Source organism: Lagenorhynchus albirostris, chromosome 10 (assembly GCF_949774975.1).
Source record: "Lagenorhynchus albirostris chromosome 10, mLagAlb1.1, whole genome shotgun sequence".
NCBI classification, from domain to species: domain Eukaryota; kingdom Metazoa; phylum Chordata; class Mammalia; order Artiodactyla; family Delphinidae; genus Lagenorhynchus; species Lagenorhynchus albirostris.
In genome coordinates this window covers 49,548,254-49,569,012 of record NC_083104.1, presented here as the reverse complement: position 1 = coordinate 49,569,012, position 20,759 = coordinate 49,548,254, and the positions used below count along the sequence as shown (strand labels likewise).

At 39.1% G+C, this 20,759-nt stretch overlaps 1 protein-coding gene across 12 annotated transcripts in view; it reads left to right on the top strand.

The window, feature by feature from the left end:
* The window catches only part of ARPP21 (cAMP regulated phosphoprotein 21), a 163,357-nt gene that overhangs the window by 65,160 nt on the left and 77,438 nt on the right, over positions 1 to 20,759 (top strand). For 4 of the 12 annotated variants that reach the window (XM_060162411.1, XM_060162402.1, XM_060162403.1 and 1 more), the window contains exons 10-14: positions 3,045 to 3,153; positions 5,020 to 5,121; positions 11,126 to 11,163; positions 13,070 to 13,129; positions 17,528 to 17,760. In XM_060162411.1, coding sequence (XP_060018394.1) covers positions 3,045 to 3,153; positions 5,020 to 5,121; positions 11,126 to 11,163; positions 13,070 to 13,129; positions 17,528 to 17,760 — 542 coding nt within the window. The remainder of the gene's footprint in view (positions 1 to 3,044; positions 3,154 to 5,019; positions 5,122 to 11,125; positions 11,164 to 13,069; positions 13,130 to 17,527; positions 17,761 to 20,759) is intronic. The other 8 variants (XM_060162413.1, XM_060162405.1, XM_060162407.1 and 5 more) reach the window with 7 other exon arrangements.

The window sequence follows — 20,759 nt, the reverse complement described above, 5'->3', positions numbered from 1 at the left end:
TTCCCAAGATATCCTCAAATGTGAAAAGCTTTTCTTTAATAACACAATTGACTTGAAGCCAAACATAAATCTGATTTTTAAAGATGTTCCTAATGGTCTAAATTTTTTTTTAAGATTTATAATTTATTTATTTTTGGCTGCATCGGGTCTTAGTTGTGGCACACGGGATCTTTCATTGCAGCATGAGGGCCTCTCCCTAGTTGTGGCAGGCGGGTTTTCTCTCTCTAGTTGTGGCGGGCAGGCTCCAGGGTACGTGGGCTCTGTAGTTGTGGCACGTGGGTTCCAGAGCATGCGGGCTCTGTAGTTTGCAGCACGCGGGCTCTAGTTGAGCCACGGGAGCTCAGTAGTTGTGGTGCACGGGTTTAGTTGCCCCACGGCATGTTGGATCTTAGTTCCCAGACCAGGGATCAAACCCGCGTCCCCTGCATCATAAGGTGGATTCTTTACTACTGGGCCACCAGGGAAATCCCTCTAAATTTGAATTTATGCTCCTACTAACCAAACTCTCTCCTGTTCTGTTTTATAAACATTTGTGACTGTATATCTTACTCAGTGATTCTTTGATCTGTCCCTGAATTACTGTGATTTGTATACAGCTGTGCTGAATTTTCATTCATTCATACATTGAGTCATTTATTCATCCAACCAAATGCCTCCCATATGCCAGGCACGGTTCTAGGCACTAAGGATTCAGTTTTTAAAAAGCAAGGTCCCTACCCACATGGAACTTGCATTCTATCTCTGGTTACTACGCTGAAATCTCACTCTAAATGATTTTCTGCCTAAAGAAGAATTTAGTCTGAAGCAAATTCACCTTATGCTCATGAATCCAAAAGTTCACATTCTTAGACCATTTCATTTCTAAATGAACATTTATAGATGATTAGCAACAAATAAAAGAAATATATCTGTATATTTCGCAGTCAGCAAATCATTTCATTGACTAGAGTTTATCAGGTTTACAGAGCTTGGGGCTATTAGAAGAGGCTTAATTAGTATTGATACTATCAGCATTTGTACTTAAGTTAATATCCTAATTTTACATGCTACATAAGAAACAATAGAACAACATCTAAGTGTTTGAAAATGTTGGGAAGCTTTAAAAAAGCTTTTTTTTAAAAAAATTTGGATATCACTGTATTGTACACCTGTAACTTATATAATATTGTACATTTACTATACATCAATTAAGAAGAAAGGAAAGAAAACAATATAACAACACCTAAGTGGTTGAAAATGTTGGGAAGCTTTAAAAAAGCTCCTAAAAAAAAAAAAAGAAAAAAAGAAAAGCTCCTGGAGAATTTTTCTCGTTTACAGCGACCTGTAACTATTCACACTAGTATTGTCAGACTTTATAGCGTAATAAGTAATTGAAGTGACCTGTGACTGTGCTCCACCAAAATATATTTAATTTCTCTACTGTGAATGACCTCTTCATTATAAAGTGCAAATTTACTCTGTTCTGATGTTAAGATGTCACATTCGCACTTCCAAATTGCTATATTTTATTACATCTTAATTTTGGTGGAAAACGTTTACATTGATATTGAAGATGATATGATGCAGATTTTTTGTTCTTTATCCTGAGGTGTGAGGCCCTCCAGCCCACTGAGTACAACAGAAGCAGAGAGAGACTGAATCACTTCTCTGCAAGGATGTGAATAGGCTGTTTGATGCCTGTGGCTTAGTGGGTGAATCTATAAACTGGAGTCAAAAGATTAGCGAGGGATGGTTTCTTTATCTGTAAAAGAGGCAAAAAATATTTGCTTTTCCTACATCAAAGTTTTTTTGCAAGGATTGAGTAAGATAATGATATCACTTTGCAGAAATTATATACAATTCTAGAAGCTATAACTGGTATTATTTCAGTTTTCTGGTTTTGTCTGCTCCCCAATTATTATTATACTTTATGTATGTGCATTTAAGGAAACAATGCTTCTCATCAAGATTTGAATTATACAGTTAAACTGCTCCTTTGTTTTCAAAGTGCTGTTTGCTTATTTTGGAGCTAATGATGAGCTTCCCTTAATTACTGGTCACCTTAATTGCTGGTCATATTAAACAATAGATGCTTTGACATGGCTTCCCAATGACTGGCTACATACTGAACCCAGGGGACTTACAGAGTAATACATCAGACATGAGAGACACTTTAATGACAGCCGTAAATTACAACTGCTCCTAAACTGGGGAATGAACATTTTAGCACTTCCTCTGGGATGAACCCAAGCCCAAGTCATTCATTGAGTTCTTCGTTGTGCAGTGATGCCTGTGGGAAATTAACAGGGAAGTGGAGCCCTTTCCTGTAATAATGCAAAATGATTAAGGGGACCTTAAAAAAAATCAATTGACTAATCAATAGTGTATAACTGCTTGGAGCATTTTCCCCATGCTAATCAGACATTAAGTTGTTTAAACTAAATATCTCCAGTTTCCCCTATTACTGAACTGATTTATAAGACATGGTCAAGGATGTCAGAGTCTACTGGAGCCAGATTCCAGAGCATTTGTCATTAAAGAAAAATGGAAATAATTCATAGATGGTTCTCTCTCACTACAGATTCAGAAGGCTCTTGAAAGGGAAGATATAATAGGAAGATATAAAAGAAAGTGTTCTTCTAGTTTCCAGACATTTGTGAATTAATGTGGTAATCCCAAATTCTAAGCATGTATAGTTGCTTGAGAATATGGGCAGGGACTTGATTGAATTCAGGAGTGATGGAGGTCAAAATAACTATAGAAAACATCTATACACTATATATTTTCAGGCCTTTAAAATTTTTTTTTAACTTCAGCCATGGTGAACAGCATGCAGCAAACAAGACTCCGAATCCCAAACAACCAAAGGTATTCAAACAACACCTGTGAAGTGACATATTATTACCTACCTGTATATTGCCAGCAATTCTAGTATCAAAACCACGTGTACACTTTTTTTTTAAAGTTGAATGCCACTGTGCGGGGCGGGGGGGGGGGAACACTAAGAAGTAACTTTAAACAGGGGGAAAAACTTTTTTTATTGATATGTTTTACTTTGCTGGCAGACCAGAGCAAAGGTTTTGTGAACATTTAAAAGATGAAAAAGGTGAAGAATCCCAGAAGCGGTTTATCTTGAAGCGAGATAACTCTAGTATTGATAAAGAAGACACTCAGGTTGGTTCTCAAGTTTGAGAGTGGCTGACGTTGTTGTTTTTGAAGGTGGGCTGCCTGATGTTCTTGTCATTCTGTTGTCCCCGCTCCCCCTCCCAAATCTCCCCTGCCTCTGAAACGACTGTCCCCCCCCAGCCTCCTGCCCCCATCCCCCCTGCCTCCCTCTTTGGCATTCAGTGGGTAGCAAAACACCACATCCTGGTTGCTTCAGCGATGGCTCTGTGTTGGGCTGCATGGGTGGTGCTTGACGCCGGCTCTGCTGCATGTCTCGGGGGGTTGGGATGCCGCAGGCTCCGAGCTGATGGGAAGAGCTTTGTCAGTTGCATTTCCAGGTGTCTGTGTAACTCTGGCAGTCGTTCCCCTCCCTACAGCTTTATCCTTCCGTTGTGCACACATTGAGCTGGATTGTCAATACGGACCGCTGATCAACTGATGTAGCTGTAAACAACAAACCTTGTTATGGTGAGGCCAGGTGGATTTTGCAAACTCTCCTAAAATAAGTCTTCACAACAAAGAATTGAGTTCAGGTTTTAGTCCCCCACCCCTTCCCCTTCCCGTGTTTTATCGTCCATGTCAGTTGTCTGCTTGTTTTGCACGAACTGGAGCAGAACTTCCTCCTTATGTGTTTTTTGCTTGTGACAAAACATTACATTGTTCTAGAGTAGCCTTACTCATGGGACCTCAACAAGGCTAGAGAGACTTTTCTATGGATGGAGGGGGTGGGTTCCAGGGTGATTAAGAAGAAAACTAAGTAACTGGCAAAAGAAAACAAAATTTTAATGATAAGAGGAACAGTAGAAAGTCATGTAAATGTCATTACAGTTACCCTTTATGTCTCTGACAATCAAATAGATTTTTTTTTTTTGGCAATGACTTTGCTTTAGAATGCTGAAAGGTAAGACAATCTGCATCTCACTCAAGTTATTATTTTAATTACCCACAGTGAGTCACCGTGAGCCTGTGTGTGCATCTCTGACGCACTTTTTAAAAAAAAAAAACCGTTCGTCATTTGTATCTCGTTTCCTGCCACCACCATCAAACCACACCATGGCTCGAGTTGACTCTGGAACATGTGCCCGTGTCTTGTACTTAGTGGGTGTTTGTTGGATGGATGGATGGACGTGGTTAGTGCAGGGTGTTTGGGGAGGAACGGCAGGAATAAAATGGGAGGGCGATAGAGACACAGGAAGTGGCTCAGAGGGAAGAACAGCAGTCCTCATGCTGGGTTCTTTGAATTGTTAGATTTCTTGACATCGACCTTAATCAGCAGACAAGCTTTTTGAATTTAGTTCCTCTTTTTATCCCAGATGCAATTCACAGAATAAGTCATTGAGTGAATAAAAATACAAGTTAGGATGCAGAGAAGTAGCATCCCCATCTTCCATTCTGCCTGTTCCCTTCTTTACCGCCTTGCTCTGTTTCTCCGGTCCCCACGTTTTCAAAGCCATTTCTTCTCTTAGCCATCTTGAACTAGCCACTTCCTCTTTTCTCACCACCATTCTGCCTCCTTTTGGGGAGTCAAAATCACACAGGTTTGCTAAGGAGACAGAGCCCATGACTCATGACCCATCACGTAGCCAACTGACTGAATACCTCAGGCACATTCAGGAGCTTACACTCCAGAAACTCCCATGCTACTTGCATCCGGCAAGGGAGCAAGCAGGAGTAACAAGCATCCCCTGTCATTGCATGGCACACACACCACACACGTACCCCACCACGGCTTCCTTAGGGACCAGAGGGAGTAAGGCTTTTCACGCCCCATTTGCTTAAGTGAACATTTATTATTCTCAGCTGACAGTTTTTCTTAACTGCAGATTTCCAACAGCTCAACTTGGATAACCCTCCTGATTTCTTTTTTCTGTTCAGCAAAACAGAATGCATCCATTTAGAGATGACAGACGAAGTAAATCAATTGAAGAGAGAGAAGAGGAATATCAGAGAGTGAGGGAGAGAATATTTGCACACGATGTGAGTAGTTGTTTTCATTGCCTCTTGAGTGCGGTCCTTCCGTCAGCAGCAAGGCAGCCTCATTCCCCAGACAGGGAGCTGGCAGGGACAAGGGAAGCTGGAGGCAGGGAACAAACCGAAGGGCAGCAAACTAGAGGTGTTTCTGGAAGAGGACCTGCTTCAGGGAAGTGATGGAGGAGGGGCCGAGGGTTTGCATGTGTTCTCTAGGGTATGACCTGTGGGGAAATAGAGATACCATTTTGGTCAATGAAATAGACCATAAGTACAGAGAGAGGTTGCCAGATTTGCAGAAATCCCTTCACGTTCATATTAGCCAGCAGATACCACACGGTTGTCTTTTTAAGACCAACATTGTACACAGGAAAGAATTACAGGAAAAGAAAGAAGAGTCGTTGATCTTACACACACACACACACACACACACACACACACAGAATTTTCTGCAATCTTAGCAAGTATGGACATTTTATTATATCAAAGTTAAATAGTGATATTCATCCCCCCCACCCCATTTTCAGATCGAATAGTTCTGTGAACAATTTTCAAGGATATAGTCAGAAAACAATTTTTATTGTTCAAATCCCAAAGAAGATGTGGTTGTTTTTTTTTTATCTTTTTCCTCAGTGTGGCCAAAATTAAATGCAATTAAATTAAATACAAATTAAAAGGTTTAAAAAAACTGGATTTAAATGCAATGAAATGAAAAGGACAAGCTATTGCCATAGGTTTTCCCTTCCATGAACTCATCTGGCACCCTCCTAAAATGCTGTGGCCTCTTCTCTCTGCAGAGGTACAGCCGTGAGCACCTTTGTGTAGACTCTCTGCTGCCAACACCTCTGGCGTTACTAAGTCAGGTGGAGCGTCTGACCTCCTGTGTGATTTACTCCTGGATGTCTTACAAAGCCAGCCTAGCATGGAGGGGGACTGCTCTCCCTAGAGGTGTTAAGCCCAAGCCAGTCTCCCTGATCTCTAGATCCTCTCTGCCTTTCTTAAAACACAATTTTCAGTTGAATAATCTGGCCCAGAGCTTGGGAATTAGAGAAGTGTGAGAGAAGGAGATGGAGGTAGCCATGGTTGGCTGATGTCCAGGTACAATTCTAGAAGATTCTAGAAAATTCTTTTATTATGGTCAGAATTATTGAGGGTGCATAGGACAGCAAGACACATGGTAGACCTTTCCTTGTGTTTGCTGGATACAAGAATGCAGTAATGAGAGGATCTTTTCTAGTCATGATACTATAATGATGCCAACTGTGGACTGGAGGTAGAATGTTCCGTCTGATGACCTTCAAGAAGAGAAATATTTCTGAAGGCTAGTTTATTTTCTATTTTCTCTCTCTCTTTCTGTCTCTCTCTTACACACACACACACACACACACACACACACACACACACACACACACACACACACACACCCCTTTTCCCTCTTAGTCTGGTTCTGGCAAGTCATATAGTTTATGAATGAGTTGTTACATTGATAAACAAATACTTATCACCCACATAATATACAAACAACATTATTCTTTTTTTTTCTTGCCAAAGCTGTGCCACATTGCCAGACACTCAAGAGCCAGGTGACAGTAAGTAACGTCACTGATGCATGCCTATGATGGGGGTGACACTTGCCCTGCTGTACTTCATTTGTGTATTCTCGTGTCCATAGGGAGGCTGTCAAAGGGAGAAGGGGTCAGCGTGACTCCCTTTACACATTGCATTTCCTCATATCCATCTTAAGGAGATTATTCGTAAGCGACCTGGGTTCCAGGCTAAAGATTGGAGGCAAGGGTTCCTGTTTAAAGCCTCTATGGCCACATGCTGTATTAACTTTTTTTAACAAGTAAAAGCAGACTTAAATGTGAGAAAGCTTAAATGCAAAGCTATTGTCATAGCCTTTTTATTCCATGAAATCATTCAGCAGCCTTCTCTACAATGCTGTGGCTGCTTCTCCCTATGGGAGTGGAGGCATGAGCTCCTTTGATAGGCTGTCACGCCTGGTGGCCAGCACTTCTGGCTTTACTGATTCAGGTGGGAAACTGCCTGTTTCTGACACTGCTTTTCACTTGATCTCCTAGGGCAGTAGTTTTTTAATCAGCATGCTGTACCCAGAGTGTACTCATAAAGGGCTTCAGAGATCAAATAAAATCCCTGATATTACCTGCAAAATATTATGTTCATGAGCATATGTGCATTTTTCTAAGGATAAGATCTCTAGTGTTTATCATATTCTTATAAGTTTTCATGATGCTTAAATGAGCCACTAAGAGCCGCTTTCCTAGACGGAAAACAAAATGTCTTTCTCCCTAGTCTGATAGCTCTTGTAGAGACAATGCAGTCATACCACTGGTATTCTCTGTTTTAGCTATTAATATTCCCAAATTTAGCAGCTTAAAAAACAAACAAACAAAAATCTGCTTCTCTCACAGTTTCCATGAGTCAGGAATCTGGGAGTGGCTTAGCTGAGTGATTCTGACTCAAGACTTTTCATGAGGTTACAGTCAAGCTGTCAGCTGGGGCTGTACTCATCTGAAGGCTTGGTGAAGTGGTTATCTGCTTCCAAATTCACTCGAGTATCTCCAGGCCTTAAGTTCTTTGCTGGCTGTAAGCTGGAGATCTCACTTCCCACATAGTGATGTGGGCTTCTCCATAGACTTGACAGGTGTCTTCAGAATGGCAACTAGCTTCCCCCAGAGCAAGTGATCTGAGAAGGAAAGAAAGAATCCCTATTGGAAGCCACAGTCATTTATAACCTGATCCTCAAAGTGACCTACCTTCCCTTCTGCTATATTCTGTTGGCGCACAGACCAGCCCTGGTGCATGTGGGAGGTGCTACACAAGGCAGGGGTCACTGGGCGCCACCCTGTACTAACAGGATAACACAAACTCAAGGACATAACAGCAATATGAACTTTCTCGAATATATATAGTAACATAAAGACAGGACCCTTTAGGGAACCTTCACCTATGCAATTCCAGATTCCCAGATGATCATTACTGCTGCCCAAATTGTCGAGGTTCACAAGATAATAATTAAAGTATCTTAACTCAATTGTAAAACAAATGCAAAGAATCCAGCATAAGGAAATTAAGTTACAGGCATCTAATCTTTTTTTTAACTGGTCTTTAATTTAGCATCTTCATAATTTAAAAACAGAGGTTATATAACCAGCTTCCTTTGCCAATTATTAAGTAGTGGAGTAGTTCAAACAGGTTCAAATATCCATATACTTAAGTAGGATTTTTTTTTCTACTTGAAGTTACAATAGAGATTTATAGAAAAATACTTCCTCGTATTTACACTTTAGCAAAATCCAGATTTGTTTTAAAATTAGAAGCGTTCTTGAATATTTTACAAATGTATCTTGGTTTCTAAGGATGTGTGTGTGTGTGTATGTGTGTGTGTGCTTTTGTACATAGGTGCACAATCAATATATCCAGATTACTTCAGGGTTTTCTAGAAAAAGTTTTTCAAATATAGTTTGAGAATTTTGGTATCTTGAAATAAGACCAATTTATCTATTATTTGGGAACTAAAATGTTATTTAGAGCACACAACAATTTAGTTCTCAAATAATAAATAAATGTACTTTTGTTGTCAGAAATACTCGAAATATAGCTCTTGTTTCCTTTGGCAAGAATTTCAACTTGTTTTATGATTAATCCTATGCAATGTTGTTCCTTTTAGGAAGGTTAAGTTGATAAAGCAATATATTTGAGAGAGACCTGTTTTGCCTGTAGGGTGATTTCTGAAGGGTATTTATGTATAAATAGGGATTCGGGGAGGACCTCATCTTTGGTCTCCTTTGCATGTGCTGGGATTCTTCAGGGAGAGCTGATGATGAGGGTGTGAGGCACCACCTGGCTTGGGGGTGGCACGTGGAAGAGAATTCTGTAAGCCATCGGCAAAAACGTTTTCCTCCTTTAAAAAAGACCTTTGTTTACATCTGAGAATTCATATACCTGCCAGCTCTGAATCCTGGGCTTAATTACGGTGACAATTTTATCTTTCTCTGCTATTAAAATTTGTAAGTTATTAATGCTACTTTATACACACACACATACACACACACACACACACACACACACACACACACACATTTTCATCAGTTACTGAATTGTAGCCCATAACTGTCCCTTGTCTTATTTATGAAAATGTGGTAGATGGATGATGAGATGATTTTTTAGGACCTTTCCACAGTAATCAGGCAGATGCTCTGGAGATTGGTTATGGGGAACATCATCTTTGACTTGCAAGTGACTTATTTTTTAATTCAAAGAGTTTTGGGCTGCTTCACTTTCCCCCAAATGCTATTAGATTAATGAGTCTGAAGAGGTCAGCATGTCTTTGATCAACTCCTTCAAAGAAGTAATTGAGTCTCAGTTATTCAGTACCAGCCAGAACATCCTAAATGTAATTGACCTCTCTTCAACCTCAACAGATGAGAAATAACAAAGTATTAAATTCATCATGGATATCTGACACAATCTCACTTTTGTCACATACCAGGACTTGGCTCAAAGTTGACTCAAACCGGTAGGGAAACCAAACTAAAGGAAATAAAGACAATGGGATATTTAGCTTACTTTAAAGAGATCCTCATAGGAATAATGTCAAGGGCACATCATCTGTGTTTGTTTCCTTTTATAAAATTAAATGTCAAATTTTTTAAAAAAGATATTTTTCTGAAAAGCTTTTTTCTTAGTTGGCTGTTTTTGCCTTTTGTTTAATAAAATTTTTGCACACTTGATCTTCGGGATGCATGTTAAATGCACAGAGGTTAAAACAGAAATCGTTCTAGAGATGCCCCCATTAAAATGCTCAGACCACTGAGAAAAACATTTATGCCCAATCTAGCCCTTTGGCTTAGTGGAAGGAAATGATTTCTCCAGTAAAATGTAGAAAGAAACCAATATCCTGCTGGCATCTCTGAGCGGTGGTTACATTAGCAGCATTTTAAATTCAAAAATTCAATATTGAAAGGTCATTATTATTTCTTTAGTTTTATTTTATCTTAAAATCGACCTGTTAAGTCTCTATTTATCCCTTTAGCCAGGTGACTTACTCATCATTTAGAAAATCCACACGTCTAATTTTACATGTGTAAATTTACATTTACAAACTTAGTACTTTGGACATGGTTTTATATTAGTTCCTAAACAGTCGTATTTTAGGACTGTTGCACCATATTTTGTTTAGACTTCTCTTTCTCTGTTTGTTAAAATTTAATTTGATCTCCCTTTCCCGAGCACATATGATAATGGAATTTTATCTTCCCTAAGTTGTATATTAAACCCAAGATAGCAGAGAAATGTGTGCTAGAGAATGCAAGCTAAGAAGAAAGTCACTGGGTTTTTTGTGTGAAAAACTAAGATATATTAGATGGAGCTTGATATTCTTTCCCAATTAACTTCATTTTGTTCTCACTTGTTTTCTGAGCACCCCGCTGCCCCCGCCAACTCCCCGCCAAGATTGTTTGATAGCATCTCTTCGGTTTGAGAGTCTTGCAGGTCATCTGTTTACGTTGTGAGAGTTTATTGTTGCCAGGTCATAATTTCAGGATTGTGGCTTTACAGCTCTCCCATCCTCAGGTGGATCGTGCCAAGTTTGCACGCTCTGCCGTGATCTGAACTTGTCCTTTTGGCTCCTGATGGCGGCTGCATCTCGGCAGCCCTAGAGGAAACCACTAGCTCAGGACCTGATGCTCACAGGTTTCTCCAGCAGCTTCATTCACAACATCTCTCTTCTGACCTTGGCGCTACACGGGCTAAATCTATGTGAAACCTGGAGACACTGTGACGGAAAAGAGCTGCATGAGAATGGTTTACACTTCTAACTCTAACCGTTTTTTTTTTCCTTTTTTTTATTTCCATTTTTTCTGAAAATGGTACATATTTTTCTTAATTCTTTTCCTCTTGGAGGGGAAAAGTAGTCTGAAAAGCAGGCAAGGATTTGGGCTCCATCAGCATATCCAGAACATCTGATACAATGCTTTTTTTTATTTTTCAGTCAGTTTGCTCCCAGGAAAGCCTTTTTGTGGAAAACAGGTAAAATGAAATTTGCTTTTTCATGTCTTTAGAGGAACAAAGTCTGTCATGTGTCTTGTTTTTCATAGATATACATATGCCATATATAAGTGTGTGCTTGAATATATGTATAAATAAATACATATATCTATGTGTACACACGTATATATACACACATATATGTTATTTAGCATGTCTAAAAGCTATTTAACTTTGGGGAAAAATTCCCTCCATTACTTCCAAACATAAGTTTCAACAATTTCCTTATTTAAAGTCTCAACTTCTGGTCCTTCCAAAGGTATAATCCTGTTACCTTCCCCAGGCATTAAAAAGTATAAATGTTGAGACAAGAACTTGCAGTTTCATTGGCTTATTGAATAGGCTGCTAAAAGTACTTGTGTATTTGGTGTTATTGGCCTCTTCCTGTGCCCTATCGTTATATGTAGCTACACAGATGATAATTTGAATAGTATTGTTTTATGTTTCTCATTCTAAATAATCTGTCTTCATAAAAGGCTGAACTTGGAAAACTTATCTAAACCGATCTAGATTTATCAGTGTACCTGGCGGGGTATTAGTAGAGAAGGTGGTGGTTATGACATGAATGTGTTAAAACATTTATACAAAGTCTTGAGTATAAGAGCAGAAGTTCTCAAATTTAGCATGTACCTTTTAAAAATAGTTCTAAACTGATATAGATATTAAAATGCTCCATTGATTTAATTGCACGTTTTCAAGGGGAATTAAGGAATTCCTCATTAGCTGTACTGATCACATTAAAATGCATCACAGTGGGCAACTTGGATTGGAAATACGGTAGCCATTAAAAGAGTGGTGGTTAATTTCATTTCAGGTGTTGGCTTAATGGGTATCCCTATAAAATAGATTAAAATGGAGGCTATTTGATTAAATTCCAGTACTTAGAGAAAAGTTAAACCTGGCATTCAAGAGGATTGGTTTAAAAAATGCCCTCATTCATAGTAACAGTTAGAAAACGTCAAGTAACTACCCTCAACTGAATAACCTCTTGTGGAAGAAGGGATGAAAGTAGTGAACAGGTCTTTACAAGGCATCCAAAAGCATCCTCAAAAACCCATACAGTTTTCAACAAGTATTCCTTTTTTACAGTAAATTAAGAATCCGTGAGCTTTACCATCGTAGGGATGTTAAAGCAATCCAAAATTCTATATCCAAAATTGAATTTGGATGTTGGATGCAACATTTGGATGTTGAAGCAATCCAGAATTCTATATCCTTACCCAGAGAACGAAGTGAGCATTTAGAATTCAGTTTAGTAGGACATGTCATTCCCTAGTCTTCTAGCCAATCATTTTCCCTACTTACTCCCTAATCTTTGTCATATACTTGTGTTTTGTATGAAAAGACTGCTAGTGCACTTGTGTCCCTAATATTCAAATTGGATTATATTCATCAATACAGTAATTTGTCACAAATATGCATTGCATATGTGAAGAAGTACTGATGGTCCCCAAAAGCAAAATTCTGAATAGATCCCTACAAAAATAAATATATTTCTTTGATACCTGCCTTTGGAAGGCACATTTCACTATGCCCAAAATATAAAGAATAACTAATATTACCCAAAGAAAAAAATCGCAACCGATATATTTAATTAATTAAATGTCTATTATATCTATATCCATCTCTTTGATTCTCCCCTCCTCTTCCATTCCATCTGTTTCTTCTTCCCTTCTTCCTGTCTAGCATCGGTACTTTATCCTAGGGTAGGGAAAAATCAGGCTGCCATTAATTTATTAGGGCAAAATTCTACATCTTGAAAATAAACCATAGCATATAGGGTTGATTTGCAAGACAGGTGTGCCATAGTTGAGTACACATCCATTTAACATAGGGCATTTAGTACCCTTAGATTTTATATCATAAAAATCATGTTTTTCATTTCCAGTAGGCTCTTGGAAGACAGTAACATATGCAGTGAGACCTATAAGAAAAGACAGCTCTTTCGGTTGGTATGGTTTACTTTTTTAAAACTGTGTTTTCAGATGATGTGGTGGAATCAATGTTAAATATAAGTGTATTAGTGTAAAATATCTCTGTTCATGAAATAAAATATGTTTGGTTATCTCTTTGTAAAGGTTATTACTGAGCTAGTGTTGAAGCCATACGGGGTCCTGTGAGATACGGGACTGGGAAACCAAGTGCTTTGTCTACAGTCCTTTAGGGTTCTTCCTCGGATTTTCTGGGTTTTTTTCCTCCAGGACTAACTTTGACAGCACACTGATTTCACATTCCCAAATCAACTTTGGTGAATTACACTGAGTTAAAATTTCTCTTATAGCTTGCAATTGTGTATACGTTCCCAACACTGGAAAACAAATCAATGAAAACTCTATTTGAGTAGTTGATTTTTAGCCACTACTATCCATCATAATATTTCAAACAATATTTTTTCAAGCACAGATTTTATTTCTAAAGAAAGATATGGGATTGTTTCCAATTATAATGAACTGCTTAAATCAAGATCTGTGTGGGATAAGGAGAATAGGTTTTATATATATATATAATATGTATAAAGTTTTATACTAGGCTAGAGAGTGCCATGAAAGCAGAGGTACTATACCTGCTCTCTCATTACTTTATTTTTATTTTTTATTTATTTATTTATTTTGCGGTACGCGGGCCTCTCACTGTTGTGGCCTCTCCCGTTGCGGAGCAACAGGCTCCAGACGCGCAGGTTGTACTATACCCGCTCTCTCATTATTTTTATTTTTTATTTATTTATTTATTTATTTTGCGGTACCCGGGCCTCTCACTGTTGTGGCCTCTCCCGTTGCGGAGCAACAGGCTCCAGACGCGCAGGCTCAGCGGCCATGGCCCACGGGCCCAGCCACTCCGCGGCATGTGGGATCTTCCCGGACCGGGGCATGAACCCGTGTCCCCTGCATCGGCAGGCGGACTCTCAACCACTGCACCACCAGGGAAGCCCACTTTATTTTTTTAATTAAAATTTTTTTTTATCTCATTACTTTATTAAATGTGTCTCTACCATCCATTATAGGGCAATGGATACACAGCGCTATATATATTTTATATGTATATGTGTGTATATATATTCAATACCTAATACATATATTTACCTAATATATATATTTAATATGCTAGTGCTTTTATGAATATTAGGATTCATCTCTGTTGTAGGAAAGGCAAAACAAACAAACCAACAGAACTTCTTGACCACTGAGAAAAAAGGAAATACCCAGAAGTAAATGAATTCTATGCTTAGAACATATCTTTTTGCTGTAAATCTGAACTTATGACCTCATCCTTAGAAAAGTTAGAGCAATTTCTTTTCTTTTTACACTTTGGCAGAAACAAACAAAAAAAACAGGATCTATTTTTTAACTTCCTTTACTTTTCTAGGTTGAACTATACCTCTAATACCTTCCTCTTGTATCATTAGACAGTTTATTTTCACACTTGAATATTAAGAAAATAACCTTGCATTTTTTCCCTTGAAAGCCCAGAGAAGGACTAGAATGTATCTGTGCTCGTGCAGTCACACACCATGACCTGGCTTGTTTAGACCAGTACAGATAAAATGTGGGTTCTTGACCCCTAGAGGCATTTAGTTTTACATAGCCCCAAATCTGGTCCCTAGCCAGAGCTACCGTCTACTGAAGTCAACCATCCCAAATACGGATGCTATAACCCACCAAAATTACCAAGCACAGAAACTCAGGAAGATGACTTAGCACAAAGCCATCCACACACTGATAAAAGCAGTTCAAAATGTACATTATACCTAACTTGGTAAAAAAAAAAAAAAAAAAAAAGAAGTGTCACGTTCAGACATGAAGGACATAAAAGTTATCAGTTATGTTAATCAGCACAGAAGCAGGACTTAGAGTATGTGCTTTATGACTACCCTGGGGTCAAATTCTAGTTATGCACAAGAGGGCCAACGCCTCTTGATGGCCAGATATTCATTATCATTGTCTTCCTGGTTTCCAATAGAAGAACACTAGGACTGGGCTTGTTAGGAAGTATAGGAAGGCACTTGTGGATATGATACCTATGATTCCACACCCAAATAGATATGAAATTCAGTTCTGGACCTTACCTTGCCAGTGTTAAGGTGAATGATTGATAGAGCAGTAAAAGATATGATTTCAGTGTATCCGTATCTAGAGATCATAAATTAAATGCATTATTTTGAACCTCATTAATGCTAACTCTCTAAAGCAACAACTTAAATTCCATTTTTTATAAAACGCACAGATCTTGACTTGAGATGAGGATTTGAGCCAGTGGATTAGAGTTAGAAGAAGTTAAGGAAATCTTAGGTTGCCTTATTGGCTATGGGATGTGACATGAGCCTAGAGGAACTACGCAGTGCTTTAGAAACACACTAAAATGCACTTAGGAATAGTGGTGGACACCTCCTTTGCAGAGAAAGGCTTAGCCACTCTGGCATTTAGAGGAAGTCTAAATTCCTCCCATAGAGGTGCAGAGTTGATAATTGAAGTGGACTTCAGTGATAATCGCCTCCATATGGGGAATTGCCTTCTGATGCATCCTGTATGCTGAGGACCCCACTCCAAATCTTTTCCTCTAATAAATATTCTGCGTTATCTACAGGGGAGATTATTGTCACACCCTTGGTACGTTCATGGTTGCTAAATAATGATTTAGTCAGGCTTTGTCAAGGGTGGGTCAAATCAATCAGAATTATATGAGAAAAGAATGAAGCTGAATTTGGAGATTTAAAGGGAAACAATCAGGAATAGAGCACCTTGAAGGGCTGGTTTTTCTCCACCCAGTCTCCTCTGGGCTGTTTGAATTTCATAGGTGTTTAAGAACTAAAGTCACCTGGTCCTTGGTGAGTGTCTGATACTTACTACTCACAAACTAGTCTTTTTTTTAAATAGTCCTTGTTTCTAAAACCAGCCATCCCCGAGGTACGGAACGCAGAGAGAATGTTTGTAAGAAAACATTAAGAGAGGACAGCAGGGCGCTGAGTACTTTTTGTTTTGTGAGTTTTCTGTTGCATTTCCTCTCCTCACTGTACAAAGTCTTTATCACAGACTAGCTGTTTCATCTTTATTATCTCCTGGATCCATTGACCTTCTTAAGTTTTCACAAAATGAAAGAAAACGTTTAGTAAGTAAAGTTGAAGCAAAACCTAAAATTTTCTGTATACCTTCTGTACAATTCGGTGGGTGAGTGTTTCAATCAGATATGTATACTTCTAGCATCTCAACAGCCCATGATTGTCTTTAGAAGAATATTAATAAAACTGCTATTCACCACTGTGATCAAGATTTCTATCACATTGCACAGTGATATGAAATTAGGGGTTATATCTATTGCCCATGGTTTTTGTCCCCTTTGCTTATTCATAATCCATGAGAATCTTAGAATATTTTGATGATCCATTATTTCCAAACTGCAGAAAAGCCTTTGAAAAATAGTAACCAAGTCACTCTTTAAGCAGTTGGAAACCAATGAAAATGCAAATTTCATCAACTTTCTCTATAAAATACATGCAGTTTTGCACACTGCTTAGAAATACTCTGTAGTCTTCAAAAATGACTTTTGGCTATTGGATCTCTTCCAATAAGTTCAATCTTTTTCTATTTGAATTTTGAACAAATGTGTCATTTCATCTATGGAGCTATTTTGTTATTCCCATTGATCTCCTTGGAAAGTTTCGTGTCAGTGTAGTGTTTGCACTGTTCTTATTATCACGAATTTTTCTATGTGAAAGGTATTAAAGGGCTCTTTCCTCTGCCCGTGAAGGTTAAACTCACTGGGCAAAATTCTCACCAAAGGTTAACAGAGGAATTCCTGTGATCTCTGTGCTGTCTGCCAAAGCCTTAATATGTATATAATATAGTTAGCAACTAAATTAGTAAATGGCTTCTTTGAAACTGTGTATTTTACCATGGTCCAATTACTTAATGCTAAAGGGAAAGACGAAACTATTCTTTGGTGGGAGTTGCTTTTAGGATCATTTAACATCATAATTGCTTTCCAACACTGATTCATTGTTGATTTGGGTCAGGAGAATTTACCTTCCTCTCTCCTCTCCACAAGAGAAGTTACCAATTATATCTTATATCCTATTTTTCTTGTTGTTTCCCCTTCACTGGCAGAGGGACCATGTGACATTTCTAGGTTTGGTTTTTCGTTTGTAGCATGAGTGTTTGTGTGATGTGTTACCTGTCTGTCTGTACATCAACAAGGTGTCTGTGCACTGTTTGTGAGGCGACAGGTGTCAAGGAAAGGGTTGACAAGAAGGGTCTTGTGTAGACGGTTCTTACAAGAAAGGTCCCGCTTTGTGTCCGTTCTGCTCTCGGAATCTAATGCTGTCCCGTGCATCTTTCTGATGGCCACACTCCAGGGGCAACAGAGACAGCTCGGGGAGAACATCTGGAAGTCGGCAGAGCAGCTCAGAGAATGAACTCAAGTGGTCCGACCACCAAAGAGCCTGGAGCAGCACAGATTCTGACAGCTCCAACCGCAATCTCAAGCCTGCCATGACCAAGACGGCGAGTTTTGGAGGCATCACGGTGCTGACCAGGGGTGACAGCACATCCAGTAGCAGGAGTACCGGGAAGCTGTCCAAAGCAGGTAGTTAGTACTGAATGGGTTTATGTCCTGTGATAGTTTCCTCTGATTCCACCCAAGCTGTGCAGTCAGCACTCTCACTGACTTCCCTGAACTAAAGATAATGATGTGAATATTAATCACTGGGATAGCAAAAAAGTCAGAAGGTGCAATTGAAATAACAATACTGCCTCTTGCAAGCTGTGTGCCTGGGTCCCATTATTAACCTCTCTAATCTTCAATTTCCTTATCTATAAAATGTGGGTGGTAATAGAATGATACTGTAACTCCCCTCAGTAGACTATTGTAAGTTTAAATTTGACCATTTATATAAAATCAGTTACCAAGGCACCTGCACAAGGCGGCTATTTAACCAAGTTAGCTATTTTTAAAAATGCAATATTATGATTTATTCCTTAAAGATAAGGAATAGGATAAGGAAAGAGAGCCTCAGAAATTTTCAAGTCTCCAAGTAGCTAGGTGCATGCATCTTCTTTTTTCCCGTTTTTTTCTTGTAAGTGAATAGTGATCTTTTTTTTTTTTTTTTGCGATACGCGGGCCTCTCACTGTTGTGGCCTCTCCCGTTGCGGAGCACAGTCTCCGGACGTGCAGGCTCAGCGGCCATGGCTCACGGGCCCAGCTGCTCCGCAGCATGTGGGATCCTCCCGGACCGGGGCACAAACCTGTGTCCCCCGCATCGGCAGGCGGACTCTCAACCACTGCGCCACCAGGGAAGCCCGAATAGTGATCTTTTGACATAGGTAGTTGAAGTTTGCATTAATACTGGTGCATTCATAGCCTGCATGTGCAGTGAGTGGGAAGTCCAGGGCCCCGAGGAGAAATGCTGAATGGACAACGCCAAGCAGAGGTAAAACACGGGCAGTCCTCCACTGTGAATACTTTCCCAACCAAGCTTCTCACTAACACTGGGGAGCCTCTTTGTGAAATCTCGGCTCATTATGCTAATGGTTTAACATAATTATGTTGTTGACAAGTGCTTCCTAAGAAATTATCTTGTGTTTTCGTACATAGGCAGAAAATAAATAGCATTTAGTCTCAGCCACTACTTTATGTATATATTCTGCTTCTTGGAAAGATTCAGGTGGGCTCGCACTGCCTTCTGTCATCTCTATTCACCAATTGGTGAATTCTTGATTTCTTCCTCTAATTAATTGCTCTTATATCCCACTATTGCAGCAATCTGAAGTCAAGAAAATCCACTGTGTACACTTGAGTTCCTGTAAACTAAGACAGGTTAAAGAGTTTTAAATCTCCTTCAAACGCAGAAACAAAGTACCTTAAATGGTGCACTTAAAAATTCCAGCACACCCAAAGAGCTCTTAAGATTTTTAAATTAATCGTCCTTCTCCACACACCAACCACCAATCATCTCCAAAGCAAAGCTCTTTGGAAACATTTAAAACACTTCAAGAATGCTAAAATGCCATGTTCTTTGAAGAATGATTAGAAATTGTAAGTGCTTCAGACTTTTTTTTTTTTTTTTCTTTTCATCTAAGTGTCTCCATTTGAAAGCCTGTCAGGGTACAGGAATGGCAAGAAAAAAAATTAAAGGGGATCAAGATAGGATGTCAAAACAAACTTACAATCTCCCAAGATGGTTTTATGAAGCAAAGCTGTCAATTTTGCTGTCATGGAGCTTCAGAACCACACAAGTTTCTGATTTTTTACTTTATTGTTCACAGTGGAATGGCAAACTTTTTTTGACCTTTTAGAAACTAAGTCTGGAGTTGTGACATTTAAGTTATTCTTCTCCTCCTCTAACTACATAGGTTCTAGCTTCAAATAGTTAATAATGAGACTCTTTCCAGGTGGGAAACACGTTTTGCTACATTTGGGGAAAAGCATATCAACTGAAGTCAGAATGCACAAGCACATCGTCTTGAGATCTGGGCTGTATTTCCCTTATTGTACCCCCTGCACTGAGCACAGCAGTGGTCACCTATCAGGGGTCCAGTGCAGGCCTGTGGAGACAGCTGATTTCATCACATCCTCATTGAGAAGAGGACTTGAATGGCGCTTGCACTGCGACCCCAGCTGTTTCTTGGTAGTGGCGATGGGGTTGAGAGAGAAGTGTGTGTGATATCTATTTCTTTCCACACTGGCCACACCATGTTGGGGTTTTTTGTTTGGTTGGTTGGGTTTTTAAATCTAATTTTTATTTTATATTGGGGTATAGTTGATTTACAATGTTGTGTTACTTTCAGGTGTACAGCAAAGTGGTTCAGTTATACATATAACTGAATTTTCAGATTCTTTTCCCATATAGGTTATTACAGAGTGTTGAGTAGAGTCCCCTGTGCTATACAGTAGGTCCTTGTTGATTATCGATTTTATATATATTAGTGTGTATCTGTTAATCCCAACCTCCTGATTTATCCCTCCCCACCCTTCCCTCTTTGGGAACCATAAGTTTGTTTTCGAAGTCTGTGAGTCTGTTTCTGTTTTGTAAATAAGTTCACTTGTATTGTTTTTATAGATTCCACATATAAGTGATATCATATGGTATTTGTCTTTCTCTTTCTGACTTACTTCACTTAGTATGATAATCTCTGGGTCCATCCATGTTGCTGCAGATGGCATTATTTCAATCTTCTTATGGCTGAGTAATATTCCATTGTATATATGTACCACATCGTCTTATCCGTTCATCTGTTGATGGACATTTAGGTTGCTTCCATGTCTTGGCTATTGTAAATAGTGCTGCCATGAACATGGGGTTGAGAAATAAGTGTGTGATATGTTTCTTTCCACACTGGCTACACCATGTTGTTTTACTACCATCCTTCTCTCTTGATGTCCAGAGCAGGGCTTCTCGACTTCAGCTGCATCAGACTCACAAGAAGAATTTGTTCAAGCACAGATGGCTTCTCTACAAACCAAGCTTGAGAAACAACTGCTCTGGAGAAATAAGATAGCCTTCCGTTTTGTTTTCACCATTTTACATGGCCTGGCATCTTGTTTTCTGGAGGCAAGGGTATCCTTGTTGTTGTTACCTTCCTGGTCTA